This window comes from Carcharhinus amblyrhynchos, chromosome 6, assembly GCF_965287045.1.
Source record: "Carcharhinus amblyrhynchos chromosome 6, sCarAmb.v2.hapA, whole genome shotgun sequence".
NCBI classification, from domain to species: Eukaryota; Metazoa; Chordata; class Chondrichthyes; order Carcharhiniformes; family Carcharhinidae; genus Carcharhinus; species Carcharhinus amblyrhynchos.
The window spans coordinates 111,441,538-111,461,071 of NC_137329.1; the positions used below are offsets into that span (position 1 = coordinate 111,441,538).

Below are 19,534 nucleotides of genomic sequence, written 5' to 3' on the forward strand. Positions count from 1 at the left end.
CCCCACTGCCAGTGAGAATGGAGAATTTAGCAAAAGGGCTGACCAGAGATCCCGAGAGTCTGGCACGGCCACTGGGAAAGGCCGGTGATGCCAGTGTACACAAAGATGGCTCTAAAACTGCTCGAAGTAAATATGGCCAGAGCTGCCAAGCTGGCATCGTGGAGAGGGGAATCCACACCACACAAAGGGCTGCCATGAGGCAGGTATATCCTTTCTCAAGTAGGAAGATCAAAACTGCTCACAATACACCTGGGTGACTTTTAAGGGACGTCTTAACGAATATATGAATAGGATGGGAATAAAGGGATATGGTTCCTGGAAGAGTAGGGGGTTTTAGTTCAGTCGGGCAACATGGTCAGTGCAGGCTTGGAGGGCTGAATGGCCTGTTGCTGTGCTGTAATTTTCTTTGTTCTTTGTTCTTTGTATGATGGCTGTGGTTCAACAATGACCGTGGTTCCAGGAAGAGGGATTTAGAGGTGGTATCAATGGCCTCCCCTCCAGCTTACTGACAGATGCAGCCACACATACAGAGGTAGTGGAGATGAGTGTGGGGTCTGTTCTGATTGTAGCAAGATATCAGGTCTCGATTGCAAAATGGTTCCAAATGAGGCCTTGATCTCCCTAAATTGGCTGTCTGCAGACCCCATGGAGCAGACAGTAAAGCCTGGCCCCCAACCAACCCCAGAGAAAGATGTCTCAGAGGTGGGAATTTGCCCAGAAACTATTCTGCACAGAGAACCCTATTTCCACTACCCCCTCCCCCCACCCATCCAATCTTGCATCCATAAACCACAAAGGAAGTGACTCAGCAGAGGACCAAAATCAATTGACAAAACTCACTTTCTCCAGGTTGAATTGTCAAGGAGGTACTTAATTTTTTTATATTTGTTTGCAGGACTTGGGCATCGTTGGCTGGCCAGCATTTATTGCCCCTCGCTAGTTGCCCTTGAGAAGGTGGTGGTGAGCTGCCTTCTTGAATCGCTGTAGTCCATGTGCTGTGGGTTGACCCACAATGTCATTAGGGAGGGATTTTGACCCAGTGGGTGCGAAGGAACGACAATATATTTCCAAGTCAGGATGGTGAATGGTTTGGAGGGGAACTTGAGGTGGTGATGTCCCCATGTATCTGCTGCCCTTGTCCTTCTAGATGGATGTGGTCGTGGGTTTGGAAGGTGCTGCCTAAGGATCTTTGGTGAATTGCTTTTCCTCTTTACATTCAAAGTGGGACAAAGGGCCAAATAATATCAATTGTTACAAAGGAAACATGCTTTGCTCATTTGCTACTGCTCCTTGCTGCAAGGAAATGAATCTAATTTAACAACATTGCATAGCTTCTTCTATACATTCCAATTTAATCAACATGTCACTTCGGTTCTGTCAGTCCAATATTATAACTAAAACTTCAGCAAATTTATTCAGTGAGTTTCACAGTCCAAGATGGTTTAATACTCAGGGGTAGAAATTCTCTCAGTGCCTGTTTTTTAATTCTTTTTTATTATTCATTCCTGGGACATGGGCGTCGCTGGCTGGGCCAGCATTTATTGCCCATCCCTAATTGCCCAAGGGTAGTTGAGAATCAACCACATTGCTGTGGCTCTGGAGTCACATGTAGGCCAGACCAGGTAAGGATGGCAGATTTCCTTCCCTAAAGGACATTAGTGAATCAGATGGGCTTTTGGGTCTATCTTTGACACTGCGCAGGCCCGAAGCAGGTTTGAAGTTAGGCTATGGGCTGTGTGAGCCATCACTGTCTCAAGGCACCCATAGGTAGCTAGCTCATGGATTGAAGATGCACAAAACCTCAGGCCACTTGCTTCACTGAGAGTTGCTGCACAGCTACACCCCGGGAGCGGAGACTGAGCAGGCGATGGGTGAAGGATTGGGTTGGAGTGAGATGGGTTTGTCAAGTGTCGGATCATTTGTTTCCCCAAGCTACATGGAAATGTTTACATAAGAGCTTACCTTATTAAGCAGGACTGGTTTTCCAACAAAACATAACACAGTAAAGAGCTTACGGTACAGCAATAATTTAATAAGCTTTACATTTGGAACAGAAAAACTGTATACAGTTCTGGTCACCCTATTATAGAAAGGGTATTATTAAACTAGAAAGAGTGAAAAAAAAGATTTATTAGGATGCTACCAGGACTTAATGATTTGAGTTATAAGGAGAGGCTGTGATTTTTTTCCCTGGAGCGTAGGAGGCTGAGAGGTGATTTTATAAAGGTCTATAAAATAATGAGGGGCATAGATCAATTAGATAGTCAACATTTCCCAAAAGTAGGGGAGTCTAAAACTGGAGGGAATAGGTTTAAGTTTTAAGATTTAGGACTCACTTGATGAAGGAGCAGTGCTCTGAAAGCTCGTGCTACCAAATAAACCTGTTGAACTTTAACCTGGTGATGTGAGACTATTTACTAGGTTTAAGGTGAGAGAGAAGAGATACAAAAGGGGCCAGACGGGAAATTTTTTCACACAGAATGTGGTGAGTATCTGGAACAAGCTGCCAGAGTTGGGAATAGAGGCGGGTACAACAGAGATTCTTTAAAAAGCATTTAGACAGTTACATGGGTAAGATGGGTAAAGAGGGATATGGGTCAAACACGGGCAATTGGGAATAGGTTAGCAGTAAAAAGTGGGCAGCATAGGGAAGATGGCCCAAAGGGCCTGTTTCCATGCTGTAAACCTCTATGAATCTATGGTGCAAATGCACAGGCAGATATCGAGAGAGCTGGTTCGCTGCTAAGTTTGTCAATATTGTACACATTTAACATCAGATGAAATGAGTAATTATCTACCTGTTGGTAGTTGCTAAGCTGGCTGATTTTAAGCACAGTGAATGGTGCCACAAAAGATTTCAGCATCCCTCAATTCGGGAAGGAAATCGGTGAGGGATTTCTTTATTTCAGTTTATTACATTTTAATAACAATCGTGATGAATAACAGTGTACGGCACATCAAATAGTTTCATCAACTTTATATTCGGAACAGAAGAAAAAGGAAAAGTAAAAGAGACCCATGGAAAAGTTGCAGCACAGAAGGAGGCCATTCAGCCCATCATGTCCATGCCAGCCCAAGGACATCTAGGTGTTCTTTTTAATCCCGCCTTCCTGCCCCCAACCCTTAGCTTACAGCACTTAAGGTGCAGATCCAGATACTTTCTAGAAGAGTTTAGGGTCTCTGTCTTCACCGCCAACTCGGGCAGTGAATTCCAGACGCCCACCATCTCCTGTGTAAAAAAAAATTTCTTCCTCATGTCCCCTCTACACTGACTGCTGCTTATTATAGAAATCCTACAGTGTGGAAAGACGTCATTAGGCCCATCAGGTCTCCACCAACAACAAACCCATCCAGGCTCTACCTCCATATCTACCCGCTAATCCCTCTAACCTATGCATTTCAGGGCATAAGGGGCAATTTTAGCATGGCCAATTAACCTAACCTGCACATCTTTGGACTGTGGGAGGAAACCGGAGCACCCGACGGAAACCCATGCAGGCATGAGGAGAATGTGCAAACTCCAGATAGACAGTAACCTAAACCAGAAATCAATCCCAGGTCCCTGGAGCGGTGAAGCAGCAGTGCTAACCACTGTGCTACCGTGCCGGATCTGTGTATCTGTGTAGGGGGAGGAAGAAGAAAAGGTTAAAGAAAAGGAAAAGAGACGAAAGAAATACCCTACCGAGCCCCAAAATGAAAGATTAACATCTGTGATGTTGGGTGGGATTTTCAGAGTAGCTGTCACATGTTTTACAGTGGTGGAGTGGGGGGGTGGGGGGGGGGGGGGGGTGGGCCGCCATTGGCCAGCGCACACTCAAGGGTTATGGGGAAAGGGCAGGAAAGTGGCCAAGAGGAACGTCGGATTAGCCATAATCCTATTGAATAGCAGAACAGGCTCGAGGGGCCGAACAGCCTACTGCTGTTCCTATTTCTTAACCAGGATTCCTGTTGAATGCAGTCCTCACCACCAGGAAACTCACAGCAGACGGTGCGTCATCAATGGGACTGGAAGATCCCAGCGTGCATATCTGAAAAACTCCAGCCATTATGTTAGCTTGTCCTTTCTCTTTTTACATGCCAACAGAGCTGCTGTATTTTCCTCCCATTTCCAGCATTTTCAGTTTTTCTTCTTATTCCCACCCCCCCATTATCACCCAATAATTCCCATCTAGGAGTTTGCAGAGACGCACATTGAACAGAAACATGAGCTAGAATAGGGTCAATCACACGTTTATGCTCAACGGGATTGTCCAGCCTTTCCTGTCAGCGGGATTTTCCAGTCATGCCGAAAGCCAACTCCAGCTCCCTCCTCTTCCCCGGCGCTCTCCCCACCACACCCCCGCCACACCCCCCTCCACTCCCCCACCCCTGGTGGGTTCCTCATCCGCGGGACAGGTGAGCTACACTGCAGGTATTGGCAGGATTAGAAGATCCCAATGGCAAGCCACCACTGCCACTGGAAAACACGCCACGGGGTGGGGAGGAAGGGCGTGCGGTTGAGATGGGGGATACGATATCTCGCCTGTGGTGTAGGCTTACACATGAGTAATGGTGAATTGAGAGAAATTGTGAAGATAGGGACTTGTGTGGAAATGAGCATGAAGAGCAGTGAGATGGAGAAAGTGGGCTGGATTCTCCGAGCTCGCCCATTGCTAGGATTTTCCCATCCCGCTGGGGGTCAACCAAGATTTGGCTGGGGGCCAAATTCTCCGACCTCGCCATAGCAGGAGCGTGCGTGAACGGCCCAGTAAAATAGTGCCCAGCATCTCATAAATAAACTCAGATGGTCACGTCTCAGTTACTGTACAAAATTTTATTAGACGTAAAATGCCATATTTTTATTTAAAATACATATGCTATGGGTTTTCATTTAGAAAATCTACAATATTAATAACACGAAATGAGCAAAATTAAAACATTCTTTTCATTCATCAGTGTTCCGTAGAATGTTTGTCAATTTTTTTTTAAGACATCCAATCGTCATGCTTTTAAGCACAAGTGTGTATTATACTATAGGCTGCAAACATTCGATGCCAATGTCCAATTTTCCAAACTGATTGTCCATAACAGTCATTGTGCTTTAAAACATTTGCATAAGATGGCCAGTTGTCGGTACAAGGACGTTGCAAATACACAAAATTCAAAGTCTTGAAAGCAAGCATGCTGGAATACAGAAGGGAATCAATAATCATGCATAGGATACATTTCAATTCATACCTTTTTTTTTGTTCACTGACTGGTAATCACATGCACTAGTCATAAAAACATTCTTTGTTCCCCATAAAGCCGTGTCCAATTTTTAAAGCAGATTTTTTTTTTGTTTCGAAATCCTCTCACCCCTGAGAAGGAATAGTATCATCGGCAGAAAAATAACCAGTGCAAAACCTGCAGCGCAACCTCCTTCCCCTTTCTCACAAAAGTAGAGATTTATTTTTTAAATAATACAAATGCATCATGCTATAAATATTTAGGAGGGTGACAGACTAACTGTTCAGGGATTTTCTGAGCCACTGGAACAGCTCATTCTCAAAAAGGCCATGCCATCGAACGTTCGCCTCCACGATTTCAGTGGCTTGTGCGAAAGAGGCGTCCGTTCCCTCTCTGAGGTTCTTTATAAACTCCTTCAGCTGTGGAATAGAAATCAGTCACTTAGCTTGTCTTTTGCAGATCGGGCACATTGAATAAAAAGCAGCTGCCATTTCTTTTTCTACCTGTCATTTTGTTCATTCCTTCCAAAGTTACTTTGAGCTGTATTTATTTCAGCCATGAGGTGGAGATGCCGGCGTTGGGCTGGGGTGGGCACGGTAAGAAGTCTCACGACACCAGGTTAAAGATCAACAGGTTTATTTGGAATCACGAGCTTTCACAGCGCTGCTCTTCTGCCAGGTGAGTGGTGAAGGAGCAGCGCTCTGAAAGCTCGTGATTCCAAATAAACCCGTTGAACTTTAACTTGGTGTTGTGAGACTCCCTACTGTATTTATCTTAGTTGCGGGCTGGGATATTTTCAATCAGGGTAGGGTCCAGATCGAGGACAATGACAGGCGAACAACTTTGCACAGCATGGATTTCCATGCTCCTTTGAAACCACGATCCCAACGCCCCCCCCCCACCCCCATCTATGCCCCCATTCCCCAGCCATTTTCAATGAGAGGGTGGTCCGGGCGTGGACCAACTGCCCGTCGTTTCCTGGTGCGAATTCCGGCCGATCGCTCCAGCCACTGGGATTTTGAGTTGCCAACACAGGGCTGCCCACATCAGCCTGGGTCACATTCAGGCCAATATGGTGGGCTCAGGGTGGGAAGTAAGAGGGTTGAGTGGGAGGTGGGGGTGGGGGGGGATGCAGGAACGGTGAGAGTTGGTAGGCAAATGAATCACACTCCTCGGAAATCCATAAGAGCTGTGGGCCACTGGCCATCCCTGGAAAAGAGGTGGCCTCTCTGGAATCATCATGGGCTGCAGCCAACTTACAAAACTTCAATCAACTTACCTGGCCCTCTCCCCCCTTGCCACCTTCAGATTGGTATGTCCCACCTTGGTTCGTGGGACTGTCAATCTCTGAATGCCAGAGGCCAACCCATCAATATTGGGAGCCTGCCCACCATCCCCGATTGGACAGCTAGCCCGCTTGCTGGCCTCTAACTGGCTGGAAATTGGAAGTGTGTCTAAAACACATTGTCCAGGGTGGGGCCCAGAATGAATCCTTTTTTCAGATCCCGATCCCTGATTGAAAACCCAGCCTATCAACATCTGTAACACAAGAGGGGCGGGGCGGGGTGGGGGGGGTGAGGGCGGGGAGCAGATTAGACCTCCACCTGAAATGGGCACAAAGCAGGCCGTGCCAATTGCCCAAAGCCAACATCGGGCACCTTTATAAATCAAAGTATTGAGTACAAGAGCTGGAATGTTATAGTGAGATTGTATAAGACATTGGTGAGGCTGAATTTAGAGTATTGTGAGCAGTTTTGGTCACCTAATTGCAGGAAGAATATTAACAAGGTTGTAAGAGTGCAGAGAAGGTTTACAAGGATGTTGCCGGGACTTGAGAAACTGAGTTACAGAGAAAGGTTGAATAGGTTAGGATTTTATTCCCTGGAGCGTAGAAGAATGAGGGGAGAATTGATAGAGGTGTATAAAATTATGATGGGTATAGATAGAGTGAATGCAAGCAGGCTTTTTTCCACTGAGGCTAGGGGAGAAAAGTACTAGAGGACATGGGTTAACAGTGAAGGGGGAAAAGTTTAAAAGGAATATTGGAGGGGGGGTGCTTCTTCACACAGAGAGTGGAGGGATTGTGGAAAGAGCTGCCAGATGAAGTGGTGAAGCAGGCTCACTTTTAACATTTAAGAAAAATTTGGACAGTTACATGGATGAGAGGGGTGTGGAGGGATGTGGTCCAGGTGCAAGTCAGTGGGACTAGGCAGAAAAATGGTTTAGCACAGCCCAGGGCCAAAAGGCCTGTTCCTGTGCTGTAATGTTCTATGATTCTAAGAATAGTATGCTGTGTCTTGCACGTTAGAGGCAAGTCCTATCCAGAATTCTTAAAATGTCATTATTTTCTGGAACTAACTAAGCTGGGTGTAGAAAGGTTACAAAAGATGGCTGCTGAGCGTCACCTGAATTAATATTCAAACCACACTGTCCCAAAAGGACAAAAGGGCACCCTTCGCAACTAAGAAGAGTCAAATTCCATATCCTAAGAACATCCATCCAGAAGAGGTTTCCTGACCTGAATGTTTGTTTATCTGTAACAAAGACTGTGGGGGGAATTTTCTCATCCCGCCCCGGGGAGTGACCTTGGATGGGATTTTCCAGCTTTGGGAAAAGCACGACTAGAAGATCCTACCTCATTATTGTCTCAGACTCCCACGGTGAGTGTCCAGACAGTGTACCAAAACATACTAGTGAGTGGGCACTGGGAACCTTGAGTCCTGTCAGATATCAGGAGCTTTTTGCATTCATGGACCAGGGGTGGACAGCACATGCATAATCAGCCATTTTAGAGTTAGTCGGTTGAGTGTGCCCACAACAATAAACAACACAAAACGCCCAATCATGTGACCTGGGATAAAGCACCACAACCAAGAAATGCCCACATCAGAGGACAGGGAGAGGGGACTGGGAGAAGGGACAAGGACAGAGGGCAGGGAGAGGTCCCAGTTAAGAAGAAAAAGGGAGGAACAAAGAAAGAGGTTTCAAGCTGAAAAGGGACTGTGATTGGCAAACCAAAAATTAATGAAGCCCTGAAGGTGTAAGGAGGCAGGTTAGTAACACCAGCTTGTGGATGGAGGGGCTGAAGGTAATTAAATGGACAGCAGTAGTGTTCTACCCAGTGTGTTTGTGAGTTAGTGCTGCAGTGTAGACTCAGAAATCCATCGAAATGGAGTCTCGGGAGGTCAGATTGAAACTCTGCAAGGTAGGCCATTCGGGCTGGACCAATCTTTGGATTGATGAGATCTTCATATCCGAAGACTGGAATCTCTTGTTGAGAGTTCCAATGAGACTGGTTAAATCAAAGTGCTTACTCACATTGGGGGTGGGCTGTCAAGATATTTGTGGCATCTATCCTGGTCACTTCTGCTACTTATTGTCAATTTGACCACAACTTCTTTGTAAATTCACATTTACCTCACAGTAATGCCCCACAGTAATGCCCCAGATTAACATGAATACAAACAAAGGGAAAAGCTCAAGGGGACAAGAAGAAAACCAGCCACAATGTAAGGGCAAGGCTATACAAGGGGCAACAAGGGTTGAACATGATCCAAATGAAATGTGGCAGAGCAAGAGGACAAGGGGACATGTCCTCTCCCTGTCCGACCCCAAAAACCTGACTGTTACAGTATAAGATAGATATTATAAATTGTTTTACCTTTCTAAACCTATATAAGTTTATTTTTGTTTTTATTAAAAACCCATGGAATCTTGTGCCTTGATTCTCTAAGCAAGTGTCTTGGATTTCAAACTTTGTCTACTTGAAATAAAAAGTTATTGGTCCCTGACCAGATCACAGTAACAAGTTGGGGATCTGATCCAGTAACATAATAACACAAAGATTTAAATTGTGGCTAAATAACTTGAGCCCAACACCATATTTGGAAAAGAAGCTGCGCGGGACCACGTGCTAAGGTAGCTATATTGTTCACCCTTAAAAAAAAGCCTTAAAGTGCTGTCTGCAGAACAACAATTGCTGAGTCAGCAGGAAACGCAGCAACACCTAAGCTGTTAAAAACCGGTGACTGCAATATCATAATGAACTCCAAGTCTGTCCTTTTGCAGGTCAACAGTACAGAAAAACAACCTCTCGGTAATGAGATTACAAGTGACGAATTTTGTGACGTGCTGAAAATCCATCCCTTTGAGGGGAGCCTAGAACAATTTTGGGGCGGCACAGTGGTCAGCACTGCTCCGTCACAGAACCCGGGTTTGAATCCCGGTTTGGGTCACTGTCTGTGTGGAGTTTGCACGTTCTTCCCATGTTTGTGTGGGTTTCCTTCAGGTGCTCCAGTTTCCTCTCACTGTCCAAAGATGTGTAGGTTAGGTTGATTGGCCATGTTAAATTGCCTCTTAGTGTCAGAGAGATTAGGAAGGTAAATACGTGGGGTTACGGGGATAGGTCCTGGGTGGGATTGTTGTTGGTGCCAGCTCGATGGGCCAAGTGGCCTCCTTCTGTAATGTAGATTCTATGAATAATAGATATCCTATTATAATACCGTATTATGAATCCCAATTTGCAACTCTGGCTATTGGCCAGAAGTTTCCAGCCGTTCATGCCCATGGAATCCTCCAGTCCTGCCGACAGCGCACCCGCTGCGGGTTTCCCGGAAGCGAGAGGCCCATTCAACGGGAAACCTCCATTAACAATGGTGGGACCAGAAAATCCTGCCATCGGCCAATGGCAGACCTCATCTGCTGCCATAGAATAAGCAGTGGTTGCGCGGAAAATCCTACCCATTGAATCCACCCGGACTAGGAGTGAAAACACCTTCTTCTTTGGGCCTGCAGTGCATACTCCTTATCCCAAATGAGCCAAAATGTGAATTACGAATGATTTTTCTGTTCATAACTCATACAAGTGCACTATTCTCTTTAACCAAATTTTTCCTCTTGTGTATGTGTGTGTGCGCGAGAGAGAAAGAGTAGTGAATTAACATTGAGGCAGGGATTTTACTGGCCCACCTGCCACGGGAATCAGAGCAGGCAATCCTGAAAAGATCCGTTGACCTCTGCTGGGATTTTATGGTTTCGAGATGAGTGAGGCCATAAAATCCCACCCTGAGACTTCCAGGGTAAATTAATAAATAAATAGGTAACCCTCTTTACTTGAACCCAGAAATTGTCGGCATGTTCAAAGGTTAAGAAGCGCGCACATCTGCCCTTTCCATAAAAAAACTGACAGGGAAGGGAAGAGGAATTTCAGCGGTCCTCTCTCATCTTTCCATCATTGGCACAAGGCGGTAACTTCAATAGACTTGTTTGGCTGCTTCTCAATTCAATTTGTATTAAGTGTTTGGAAGGCTGTCAAATCAATTGTTCCATCGACTAAGAAGCAACAATAGATCAATAGCACGAAATATCTGAATAACATTAATCATTCTGAAAGACCTCTACTCCAAATTGATCAAAGTTGCACGGTAAACATTTATCATGGAAAAACAGATCAACAAAAACAAATGGCAGATGCGGTTAAATTAAATATTTTAGAAACTATAAACTCTACATACAATTTCTAAGCCTCAATTGTTTTGTTAAGTGCCTCATTTTCTTTTGATAAATGGATCGCTTTTTGCAGTGTGCCAGATGGCCTTTAACTGGTTACACAACATCAAAGCTTGAGAGTTTCCACGTGCATCAATCTAAGTAAACATATAAAATGCAATACATCTCGAAGTTCTCCTGACTGAAAGAGAGAATTCCAAACTCTTGTGGGGGGGCAGCATTGTGGCACAGTGGTTAGCACTGTCGCCTCCCAGCGCCAGGGATCTGGGTTCGATCCCCGGCTTGGGTCACTGTCAGTGTGAAGTTTGCACGTTCTCCCTGTGTCTGCTTGGGTTTCCTCCGGATGCTCCAGTTTCCTCCCACAGTCCAAAGATGTGCGGGTTAGGTGGATTGACCATGCTAAATTGCCCCTTAGTGTCAGGAGGACTAGCTAGGAGAAATGCATGGAGTTATGGGGATACGGCCTGGGTGGGATTGTGATCGGTGCAGGCTTGATGGGCCAAATGGCCTCCTTCTGCTCTGTAGGATTCTATGATTGCCTGGAATCCTCCAATCTCACTTGCAGCTGAATTCTCCGGTTCTGCTATAATGAAGAGAGTTTTGGCTGAGTGCCAAATTCTCACTGGCAGTGGTAGCAGGCAGGGAGAAACCAGAGAAATCTGGGCTGGAAATTTGGCTAAGCATCAAATTTTCCATTCTCGCTGCAGCCATGGCGAGACATATGCAGCTGCAGAATTCCGCCTTTGAATAATTCAAGGTAGATTTAAAACATCCTTCGACAATTAACAAAATCTTAAAATTGTGTGGCTTTTTCATAGTGGTATGGCTTCATAACAGTATAATTCCACGAGATTGATTCTAAAATAAGTCAAAGCTTTTACGTTTCAATGAGTCCAGTAACTGTTTTCTGTTTAATTACATGTTGAGGTGTCACCTCTGGGAATTTAATCGCAATATGGGAGGTATTTATCGCTCAGAACACTGCTGATAGATTGATATTTTACCCTGATATTTCAAAAAGTCTTACATGACAAAATCTGCCAACAATCATGATGGCACTTTAGACCAATCCTTTTACAATTCAGAGGGTCTCAACTGGTTAAGAGTTGTCCAGAATATACAACCTCTAATATGATTCCTCACAGATGGTTTGAACAAGTGATACCAAGGAACAATTAAACCATATTACCAGAAGGACATGGATGCTTTGGAGAGGGTGCAAAGAAGGATTACAGGATATTGTCTGGTCTAGAAGGTTTTAGGTATGGGGAGAGGTTGGATAAACTCGGATTGTTTTCACTGGAAAGATGGAGATTTGATAGAAGTCTACAAAATTATGAGAGGCACAGATAGGATGGTCAGGCTTTTTCCCAGGGTGGAAGGGACGACTACAAGAGAGCACAGGTTTAAGGTGAGGAGTGGTAAGTTTAGGGGAGACATGCAGGGGAAGTTTTTCACACAGAGGATGGTGGGAGCCTGGAACGCACTGCCAATGGAGGTGGCAGAAGCAGGCACGTTAGCAATGTTCAAAGTATATTTTGATAGACACATGAACGGGAGGCGATTAGAGGGATAGAAACCATGTCTCAGCGCAGGCTTGGTGGGCCGAAGGGCCTGTTTCTGTGCAGTATTGTTCTTTGTTCTTTGTCATTCTTTGGCCAACGATTGATAAACATAGAATGCAAATAGCTCTACCTCACAATGCTTTCCTGTACACTCAAAGTGAAAAGTTGGCAGAAACTAAAATTTAAGAGGAAGCCTTAATCATATTGTTTATTTACAAAATATAAAATTTCCGATCACTTTTAACTACAAATCTGCCCCGATCTCGCACATCTGAAAGTGAAATTCATAACTGGGGAATGTCTGAGCAAGGTCAACATGGTGGAAATTGGCCCTTGTCACACAATTTTATGGGACCTAAAGATCCAATTTCAAGACTTGAACCCAAAGTAAGCCTAAAGGGACTCTAACTTGATATTAGTTCAAGCCAAAATCTAGAAGTTCCTGCTAGCTTCCCAAAACCTGCATTAATGCTTTTACGTTATGTAAAGAAGAGGCCAGCATCTGTGATAAGGACATTTAATGTGCAGAGCTGGTATGGTCCAGCTAACAATCCTTCAGGAGTGAATATGTTTTATGTAAAATGCCTTAGTTGTTGCTATGAAGCAAGAGCACTCCCCATCTCCATGGCATCCCACTGAGCCCCCTGTTTACCTCTGCCCTTCCCCCTGCCCCTCCTTATCACTCTACCTCCTCTGCTGGAAGAGGTCATAACGAATAACAGAAGCAGCGCTATATTATTTCTATATTAACCTTCTTCAAATAGCTGAGCTGCCGGTGACGATATGGCAGATGACTCATCCAAATAACGTCAGTGAGGCTTGCAGCCTAACTGGGGACCAGCTTTGGGTTTCTTGATTGGAAAATATGGCACCCACTTAAGACCCAAAAATGTTGCAAATTCATCACTTGAAAATAAATCACACTAGGGACAATCCAGCTGGAATCTTACTGACCCCCCCAGCCACAGGAATCAGAGCTGGCCACGTGCCAGCTACGGAAAGATCCATTGACCTTGGATGAGATTTTACGGTTTCGGGATGAGCGAGGCTGTAAAATCGTGCCCAGAATTGCTGCAATTTGGGATCAATATCACCAGTGGAAAGGTGAGCTTTTGATTTGTTCCTTTTTGGAATATAATATTTTTAACTTGAATCCAGTTCTAACGGAGAGAACCCTTGTGTGTGCAGTGAAACATTTACCTCCTTCAGTTCAGCTTCAGTGCTTAGAAACTCCGTCACACCTTTGATGAGTTTGGAGTTCATAAACAAAGCTTCTCCGTATCTGGTAGAAACATTAAATAACATACTTATTAACACACTTAGATAATATACTTAATAACACACTTACATAGCATACTTAATAATACATTTAGATAGCCTACTTAGATAGACATTAGATAGCATACTTAATAACACATTTCCTAAAGCAAAGTTTAACTTTGCTTCCATTTTCCAAACCAAAATTATATTGGTTTTTCCATTGAATGATGAGGAGGCCCATGGGGAGCCACAGCAAGATCTGGGCACACGGATTCAAATCCTGCAATGGCTAATGGTGAAATTTGAATTCAATAAAAATCGGAAAATAAAAGTCTACTGATGACCATGAAACCACTGTGTTGATTGTCGATTCGTTCACTAATGTCCTTTAAGGAGGGAAATCTGCCATCCGTATCTGGTCTGGCCTGCAGCAATGTGGCTGACTCTCAAATGCCTTCATGGAGGGCAGTTAGGGATGGACAATAAATGCTGGCCCAGCCAACGACACTCACATCACAGAAAATGAATCTTAATAACATGAGTTGTTGGTCGTGGAAGGAGCATTCATAACGAGGTTCAAGGGCCTGATAATCATGTCAGGAATATTGCCCTCTCTATTCCCCAAAGAGAAAAATGATGGCCGGAATTTTATGTTGCTCGGGCAGTCGCACATCCAACCCAGAAAATATTTGAGGAAAAGGTGGGCATGTGTCCCCATTCTCATCGCGCACTCGCTCAGTATTTCAGTTGTTGGGTACACAACAGAACCGGAGGCACACCCTGCCAACAATCAAGTCGGAAATCGAGCTCATTAGCACGTCAATTGAACCAATTTTACATGGGGGGTTTGTCTGCTTTTACAGTTGGGCTGATTGGTCAGGCAGCCTTTACATTTAACACTGCAACCTTGATCCAGGAGTGAAATAGAAGTTATAAATTCACTAGGGACTGAGGTTTGTACTTGAATGTGCTATCTCGACACTCCTTGCACAGTTTATCTCTCTCAGTTTACTTTTCACAGGTCGGCAGCTCCCTGGGGCAGTGGGTACCCCCTGAGGGAGCTTGGTAGAAGCATCAGCACCTGTCCTCTTCCTATCCTCCTGGGCAATGTTGAACTTTTCCCATCGTGTCGTTCATACTGGATAGGAGTGAAATTGGGGCATCTTGTGGTCAAGAATGTGTTTCACACCCACAACTGGGGCTGCCAAGTGCGTGTGCCCAATGGAGGACAAATTTAGACCAGTGTGTTTATAAAGATATGCTAAAAAAAAAGGAATCAGTTTAGGGCTGGCTTGTTGGCACAATGGTTAGCACTGCTGCCTCGTAGCTCCAGGGATCCGGGTTCAATTCCGGTCTCAGCTGACTGTCTGTATGGAGTTTGCACTTTCTCCCTGTGTCTGTGTGGGTTTCCTCCGGGTGCTCCAATTTCCTCCCACAGTCCAAAGATGTGCGGGTTAGGTGTATTGGCCATGCTGTATTGCCCCTTGGTGTCCCGGGATACGTAGGCTAGAGGGACTAGTGGGGAAAATATGTGGAATTGCAGGGATAGGGCCTAGGTGGGATTGTTGTCAATGCAGACTTGATGGCCTCCTTCTGCGCTGTAGGGTTTCTATTTGTTTACCTCGAATTAAAAATGGTCCACTTATCCCGGAAAAACTTCCAGGCTAATTCACGTCCCTTTGGATACTTGGCCACGTGAACTATAACATCGATGGTATTCTGGTCAGGAACCAACTGGGAGTTCAGGGACAGATTAAGAAGCCTGAAAAGAGAAAATCAATTGTATTAAAATATTTTCATTTCTTATAAACACAGTTTATTATTATTAATGCACTTCAATGGCTAATTAACCTGTTCAGCAAATATATATTTTTGCTGCATGCTAAAGCCTCCAGTAGGATCTTCTTCTCCGAAACGGCAGTCGAGGATTGGTATTTGCTCAAGATGAATTCCCAGACATTGTCATCCATGAGGGAAATCCCAGTGCAATAGGCAATGTCTCGAACATTTGGTGGTATTCTGGAACGCACAAATACAAAGTGTTGGCATTTTACGTTCGGTACAATGGCTCGAGTTTTCCGGTGAGGATCAGAATCCCTATTTGCAACCTTAAACAGACAAAATAATACAAACTTACCTTCCTGTGTACAAGATTATGAGGGACATGGACAGTGTAGATGAGGAGCGGCTGTTCCCCTTAGTTGAAGGGTCAGTCACAAGGGGGCATCGGTTCAAGGTGAGAGGCAGGAGATTTAGAGGGGATGTGAGGAAGATCTATTTTACCCAGAGGATGCTGACAGTCTGGAATGCGCTGCCTGGGAGGGTGGTAGAGGCAGGTTGCCTCACATCATTTAAATCCTTCTCAGAAGACTGAGGAAATTTGGCACGTCAGCTACAACTCTCACCAACGTTTACTGACGCACCACAGAAAGCATTCAGGCATGAATGGCAGAGCAGGCTCAAAGGGCCAAATGGCCTCCTCCTGCTCATATTTTTGATGCTTCTATGTTTGTATCACAGCTTGGTATGGCTCCTGCTCTGCCCAGACCGCAAGAAACTACAAAGGTTCATGAATGTAACCCAATCCAACACACAAACCAGTCTCCCATCCATTGAGTCTGCCTACACTTCCTGCTGCCTCGGCAAAGAAGCCAGCATAATTAAGGACTCCACGCACCCCGGACATTCTCTCTTCCATAAGAACATAAGAGCATAAGAAATAGGAGCAGGAGTAGGCCATCTAGCCCCTCGAGCCTGCCCCGCCATTCAACAAGGTCATGGCTAATCTGTCGTGGCTCAGTTCCACATTCCTGCCCTCTCCCCATAACCCTTAATCCCCTTGCCTATCAAAAACCCATCAACCCGCGTCTTAAATATATTTAGTGAGGCAGCCTCCACCACTTCAACGGGCAGAGAATTCCAGAGATTCACCACCCTTTGAGTGAAGAAGTTCCTCCTCAACTCCGTTCTAAACCACCCCCCCTTTATCTTGAGGCTGTGCCCCCTAGTCCTACTGTCCTTTCTGAGCGGGAAGAGTCTCTCCACCTCTATCCTATCCATCCCATTCATCATCTTATATGTCTCAATGAGATCTCCCCTCATTCTTCTAAACTCTAACGAGTACAAGCCTAGTTTATTCAGCCTCTCCTCATAGTTCAACCCCCTCAACTCCGGTATCAGCCTAGTAAACCTCCTCTGCACTCCCTCCAAGGTCAAAATATCCTTGCGTAAGTGCGGCGACCAAAACTGCACACAGTACTCCAGCTGCGGCCTCACCAGTGCTCTGTACAGTTGCAGCAAGACCTCCCTACTTTTATATTCAATCCCCCTCGCTATAAAGGCCAGCATCCCATTCGCCTTCCTGACCACCTGCTGCACCTGCAGGCTGGGTTTTTGCGACTCATGCACAAGGGCCCCGAGGTCCCTCTGCACCGTCGCATGCTGCAGTTTTTCACCATGTAAGTAATAGTCCTTCCTACCATTATTCCTACCAAAGTGGACAACTTCACACTTGCCAACATTCCACCTTCTTCCATCAGGAAAAAGATACAAAGTCTGAGGTCACGTACCAACCGACTCAAGAACAGCTTCTTCCCTGCTGCCATCAGACTTTTGAATGGACCTAGCTCACATTAAGTTGATCTTTCTCTACACTCTAGCTATGACTGTAACACCACATTCTGCATTCTCCCCCTTCCTTCTATATGTGTGGCATGCTCTGTCTGTATAGCATGCTAAAAACAATACTTTTCACTGTATATTAATACATGTGACAATAATAAATCAAATAAAATCAGAAGTATCAGGATGGGTGAGCATTTGGCATGTCATAGTATTCAAGGCTATGGACCAAGTGCTGGTAAATAGGATTAGGTGGGAGGTCAGGTGTTTCTTGCATGTTGGTGTAGACTCGATGGGCCAAAGGGCCTCTTCTACACTGAGAAGAATCATAAGAATTATAGAATTATACAGATTTTTCAGGGCAATCTTCCAATGGAGGATCCTGACAAATTCAATCAGTGCAGGAAACCTCAGAGAGGGCAAAACCAACCTTTTTATGCCTGCCATATTTTGGTAAGTAAAGAGTTTAGACGTCCTAAAGCTTCTTTGAAAAGCTAGAGTGAAGTTAAGTGTGTAAGGGGGTAAAGGTGGGTGAGGGGTAATGGTGGTTAAAAGGGTATCTTGGATGACGTGGCATGGTGGTAGGTAAAAGGGTGTGCTGGTAGGTGGGTTCATGTCAGATTGGGTCAGGAGGAGAGTCTGAGGAAATCAGTTAGTTGAGGCAGGCAGTCGGGGGCCAACCAGGTTGGGTAATGGAGGAAGGAGTCAAGACTAGCCAGGTTGGGTCATGGAAGAATGAGCCAAGGCTGGTCAGGTCAGGCCGGAGGGGGAAGTCATTGTCTCAGGGTGTGTGGGGGTCAGTTGTATAGTTACCTGAGTGTTAGACTAGGTATTAATCTATCCAATATTCCCTGGGTGACTATCCAGGGAAGTTAGATGAAACCATTCAGAGTCTCCAGTTCCATCTGAGAGTTGGGAACTTTTTAGGAGCATCCTGGGGAGCAAGGAAATTGTCCATTGGAAATTCAAACTTCCTGGGAAATTCCCAGAGTGAGCATGTTAGGACGTCCAAGGGGTCCTGTAGCACATGTTGAGGGTAAGTCCGATCTCCAGCTATCAAATGATCAGCAGATCCAGACCTATATCTTGAGCTACATTTCTGCACTAACCCCATATTCCATGGTTCTAGTCATAAGCTAATTACAGTTTTCCTACCACTGTCCCAATGAGATCAATATATGTTAGCTGCTAATTGCAGACACTTAAAGCAAACAACAGCAGTGATACAAGTTGTAAGCCTATCCTCACCAATACATTAGAATTACAGAAATCAAAGGAAAATAAAAATAAAAGTTACTGCTTCTTTATTGCTTTGAAAAAGTATCTTTAACTAGAACAATGCTAAATAAACTTGCCCACAAATGTTTCCAGCATCTTTCCAATGCTAAATAAACTTGCCACAATTCTTTCCAGCCTTTTTGGTTGTATCACGGCTTTATATGGCTCCTGCTCTGCCCAAGACTACATGAAACTACAAAGGGTCGTGAACGAAGCCCAGTCCATCACTCAAGCCAACGTCTCAACTATTGACTCTGTCTACATTTCCTGCTGCCTCGGAAAAGCAGCCAGCATAATCAAGGACCCCTCATACCCTGGACATACTCTCTTCCATCTTCTCCCATCAGGAGAAAAGGTACCTACCAACTCAAGAACAGCTTCTTCCCTGCTGCCATCAGACTGGATCTACTTTATATTAAGTTGATCTTTCTCTCCATCCCAGCTGTGACTGTAACACTACATTCTGCACACTCTCCTTTCCTTTTCCCCTATGTACTCGATGTATGCTTTGTCGATACAGCGCGCAAGAAACAATACTTTTCACTCTCTGTTAATACATGTGACAATAATAAATCAAATGAAATTATAATTTAAATGATGTTCCCTGCTGAAACAGAATTACTTTTTGATTTGCCATGTCCTACTTTACAAGAGTAAGCATTCCATGCAAAAAGCATTCACAAATTCATTTCAAATTAAAGTGATAATCCCAACTATTTAAGGTGCGCACCTGTTCTGATCACTGGCCATCCATTCTGAAACAAGCGACACAGCCTTCTGGTGGCAAAGCGCAATACCAAATTTACAGGCCAGGATAATAACCTTCCGACGCAGCTCCCTATCGGAAAAGAAAACAAAAGTCAGCGGAAAGGTTTCCTACCCACACAAGTTGCTGATGAATTTTCAATGGATTGTCCTGGCAACTGGGCCTCACAACCACCAGCACGGTGGTTAGCACTGCTGCCTTTCAGTGTTAGGGACACAGGTACAATTCCGGCCTCGGGTGACCGGAGATGAGAAGAAATTAGATCTCTCAAAGCATGGTGAATCTGTGGCATGTACTATCCCAGGGTACACTGGATGCTGGGACATTC

At 44.9% G+C, this 19,534-nt stretch overlaps 1 protein-coding gene across 2 annotated transcripts in view; it reads right to left on the minus strand.

Moving 5' to 3' along the window:
* Positions 1–4,842: 4,842 nt before the first annotated feature.
* The window catches only part of LOC145344548 (thyrotropin-releasing hormone-degrading ectoenzyme-like), a 130,050-nt gene continuing 115,358 nt past the window's right edge, over positions 4,843–19,534 (minus strand). For both annotated transcript variants that reach the window (XM_080191744.1, XM_080191743.1), the window contains exons 16-20: positions 19,171–19,278; positions 15,393–15,560; positions 15,163–15,303; positions 13,482–13,563; positions 4,843–5,627 (exon numbers count right to left, since the gene is read on the minus strand). In XM_080191744.1, the coding sequence (XP_080047870.1) occupies positions 5,484–5,627; positions 13,482–13,563; positions 15,163–15,303; positions 15,393–15,560; positions 19,171–19,278 (643 nt within the window). In that variant the 3' untranslated portion in view covers positions 4,843–5,483. The remainder of the gene's footprint in view (positions 5,628–13,481; positions 13,564–15,162; positions 15,304–15,392; positions 15,561–19,170; positions 19,279–19,534) is intronic.